Source organism: Miscanthus floridulus, chromosome 10 (genome assembly GCF_019320115.1).
Source record: "Miscanthus floridulus cultivar M001 chromosome 10, ASM1932011v1, whole genome shotgun sequence".
NCBI lineage: Eukaryota > Viridiplantae > Streptophyta > Magnoliopsida > Poales > Poaceae > Miscanthus > Miscanthus floridulus.
The window spans coordinates 37,494,056-37,498,077 of record NC_089589.1 but is presented as its reverse complement, the minus strand read 5'-3'; the positions used below and the strand labels follow the sequence as shown (position 1 = coordinate 37,498,077).

Here is a 4,022-nt window from a genome sequence, read left to right as displayed (position 1 = left end):
AAAGGGACGCGGTGCATGCCTAAGGTGCTGTCCACCACTGTTCGACCGAACCTTACGCCACCGCTCCCGCACCGTCTGCCTTGACGTCAGGCTGCCGACGCACTCAGCTCACTCGAGAATGAAGAAGATGAACACAGAACGCAAAGAAATTTCCTGCGCTGCAATTCTCCAGGGTCATGAATGCGGATGGAGTAGAGCGCGTGTGATGACATCAAAGTTCACTTAATCTGACTGACACGCTGCTAGTTTTCAGATGTTACGATTGCTGCAGAAACTGTAAGCTCTGCAATGGAACTCAACTGACAAAGCTAATTCTGTCCATTTTTCGGCATGCCAGCCCATCACCATTAGTGGCCTATTATAGGGTGTCCAAAACTAACTCTGTCCAGAATTCGCTCTGCGCCTCTCGCTCCGTTCTTGGCCATGCTGTCGCCCTGCGACGCGAATCTTCATTGCTAACTTCTCATCCTCCAACCAAGATCCACAAAAGGCGAAGAACAAAACAGATCAGAACTTTTTGGCACGTTTTCTTTGTTTCATTTCATTCCCATCCACGAACAAGAGCAGAAGTGGGCGACCGGCCGGTTGATGTCATTGTCACGCACATCACCGCCCCGCTCTTCTTGACGCGCGCCTAGCCAGCGCCCCGGTGCCGATCGAGCTGATCCGCCGCCGACGAGCGACCACGACGATGCCAGGCAAGCAGGAGGAGGGCCAAGGCGCGCCAGGTGGTAGCACCGTATGCTTGTGGCTGGTGACGGTGCTGCTCCTCCTCTCCCTGCTCGGCGGCGGCGCGTGCCTCGCGGCCTACATCCTGCTGCCGCCGCACGAGGCGCCGTCCTGGCTCCCCGCCGTCGGCCTGGCGCTCGTCGCGCTCCCGTGGGCGTTCTGGATCGCCACGTGCGCGTACCGGTGCGCCAAGGCGCGGGCCGCCGAGCGCAGAATGGCCGTCGCGCCGGCGCCCGGCAGCATGTGCTCGCGCTCCGGCTCATGAACAGTAACTGTAAGACACTTTGCATTGCGGTGTAAACTAGTAATTACTTTCATGTCAATTATTGATGAAGAGTAAAACATGATTTTTGTTTATTACAGTCGTTGATTAAGAAATTAATATTGTATATGCTTGTTTCCGTCTGCGCTTTGTTTCAGTGCTTTAGGATCGCTGAAGTTGCAAAACGACATGAGGAGACGAAGGAACTAAATCTGTTCAGCTCAATCTACAAATTGATGCCAAGTGGAGGATGCCAAAAATCTGGAACTATAAGGCCAATTTCACACAGAGAAATTGTATATAATTTTTTGATGAGATCCTAGCCAACATTTCTTTCTCTGTGTAGTTCTTGTCAAAGTTTTAAGAGTTTAAAGTTGAGCCTAACTTGTTGAGTGGGAAGGAGAATGTGTTAAAAAACTGTACAAATACTTTTTAGCTTGCTGGGTTGGAAATTGTTGCCAGGTTTCCCCCCAAAAAAATTGTTGCCAGCTAGAAGGCATTGATCTTTAACTATCAGAAATAGTAATATTTACTCATAGATTACCTCTTGCATAGTCATTTTCACTGCATACAAGACAACTTCCTCACCTGGCATAAACATCACCTGCTGATGTGGCGGGCTCGACATGCCATGTTAGCACTCTGGTTGACTGGCACTTGCTCCCCTTGCAGACTTTTTTTTTTCTCTACAACTAAAATATTCGTATTGTCAACATCTACCCGGCAGGACCAAAACACTCATGCGATCCATATCCGGTAGACAAATAATCACCGCATCTCATGCGATCCATATCTGGCCGCCGGTAAATAATCACCGCATGGAGACACTGGAAGGCAAGTAAATAAAATAGAATAAAACTCACGGAATCACTGGCAGACAAATAATCACCGTAAAAAATAACATCTCATTCAATTTATGTTGCACCCGTTGCAATGCACGAGCACTCATCTAGTTTAAAAAAAAGAGACACCAGTCAGAAGTTTGTTGGGCATGTATTAATAGAGAAAAAGCATAGTAGAACAACAAACTATATAAAAGAACAAAAAACAACCACTCTCACCAAGAAGGAACAACAGAACAACCACCATTTAGGAACACATTGTTAGCACGCCGAACTTGCCATCACCCTATGAGACAAGCCGCCAAGACAACAATTGTAGCAAGCCGCCGCCAACAGGAGATTACTACTTGTCGGTGTTTTGTAAACCGGACTAGTAAACTTATACGATTGTCGCACTATATTAGGAAGACGATAGTAGCATCCAAAAGACACGAGGATTTATACAGGTTCAGGCTGGAGCCCTACGTCCAGTCTTAGAGATGATCAAGTGCATGTTCCTCGCTTGAATGCTCTGAAGTTCTTACAATGGGGGTTGCAAGAATGGTGAAAGAGGTAGGAGAGCTAGAGCTAGGAGATGGACTGCCTGAAGGGAAGCCTCAGGAGCCCTACTACGGTGTGAATGTGTTGAAGATTTTGGATCCTCTCAGAAGGATGCCCTGGCTGCCCTTATATAGAATTTGGGGCCAGGGCATGTACAAAGAAGAAGGTTCTCCCGACCGAGAGGTCATGAGCCTGAGGGAGGGGCCTACCTAACTTGGCCTGCAAGCTACGTCATCTTGTGAAGTACGCCTGGGCGTGGTTGTCATCATGGTCTTGTGCCCACATCACAGTAAGGTGTGGCATGGTGCTACTGTGCCGGCCGTGGCGGTACTGTAGGATGGTGGTGGTTCGCCAGCCGTTCTTTGCGATGTGTTCTCCATTATGGCCTTCGTCATTGCCTCTTGATGTTCTCGGGGCGCCGTACAGGAGTTGGTGGCCGCCCCCAGTCATCGAGTAGGAGGCCACGATCCCGAGCTTCGGGGCCATGGGGTTGGGATGGCCCCTAAGTCAAGGCCTCCGTCGTGAATCCCATCCCGTAGTGGGTAGAATCGTACATGGTCTTGTTGGACCGTATTTGGTCGGTGGGTCGCCGTGCTAGCAGTCACCGCCGTGTAGTGTTGTCTTGTCTATGCTATGTGGCACAGGGATGGTGTCTGACCAGAGCGAGGTGACCGTTGTCCCCTCGGTCCTTGCGGGGTCAGTGCGGCATGCTCACTCTTGTCAAAGCAGGCACACTTGGCTGGGTTCAACTTCTCCCCTTTCCTCCCAGGGGTCGGGACGATGGAGAGGTCGTTAGTCTCTTGTGTGTTGTGCAGCTAAGGCAGAAGGGAGGAGTCATGGCTGACCCCGGCCTTGGTGTTCAGCCTGGTTCACTTGGCTCAACAGGGCCTCGGTCGTTCGGGCCATCATTAGCTAATGTATAGCTAACCACTCGGCCTGCTAACTAATCGGTGCCTTGAGACACCTAGGGATCTTAACCTCGATAGTAGGCCGCGAGCATTTTTACGATCGCGAAGGGATCATGAAAGCGCTGAGATGAGTGCAGGTTGAGTGCGGGTTCGTAGTCATGGCTTGTTCGAGCTTTGTCGCTCGATCCCTTGGCAGGCTAGTGCGTTCAATGTGGTAGGTGGCCGTTATGCTCTACTTCGTCAAGATACCCTAACGACGTGGTATGCGACTGCTGAGCCTGCTATGTCAGTGTGCTGCATATCAGGGTTTGTGAGCTAGGTGGGACCAAGTGGTCTCGTCGACGCTGTACTGGCCCTGCCTTTGGGAGGGTCTTGATTTTCATGATCTTACACGGGCATCTGATATTGGCTATGACCTCCCATGGTTTGCCATGCGGCACGGGGATCTCTGGCTATTTAGTCTGCCCTTGGCCCATAAATGGGGGCCTTTCTACCATTCGAGGCACTCATGACCATGACTACAAACTATTCTTTGCCTCTCTGAGTGGTTAGATGCTGAGAGAATGAGCAGATGAGGGAGAAAAGTCTAAGGAGAACCATGCAGTTCTCGTTATGCGTCCCACTAGGGGCCGTTGGTGGTGCCCGAAAGCTGGTGGCGCCCCTTTGACAACTGGTGCTAGAAGGGGTCTTGCGAGCAGTGGAGAATACGCTCGTGGTGCGCACACACTATGGGGATCAGGC

The 4,022-nt window shown here is 50.8% G+C and overlaps 1 protein-coding gene across 1 annotated transcript; it reads left to right on the top strand.

Moving 5' to 3' along the window:
• The first annotated feature begins 517 nt into the window (after positions 1–517).
• LOC136484977 (uncharacterized) lies at positions 518–1,390 on the top strand. Its single transcript, XM_066481932.1, has 2 exons — positions 518–1,003; positions 1,150–1,390. The coding sequence occupies exon 1, from the start codon at positions 692–694 to the stop codon at positions 992–994; it is 303 nt and encodes a 100-aa protein (XP_066338029.1). The 5' UTR covers positions 518–691; the 3' UTR covers positions 995–1,003; positions 1,150–1,390.
• Positions 1,391–4,022: the final 2,632 nt, after the last annotated feature.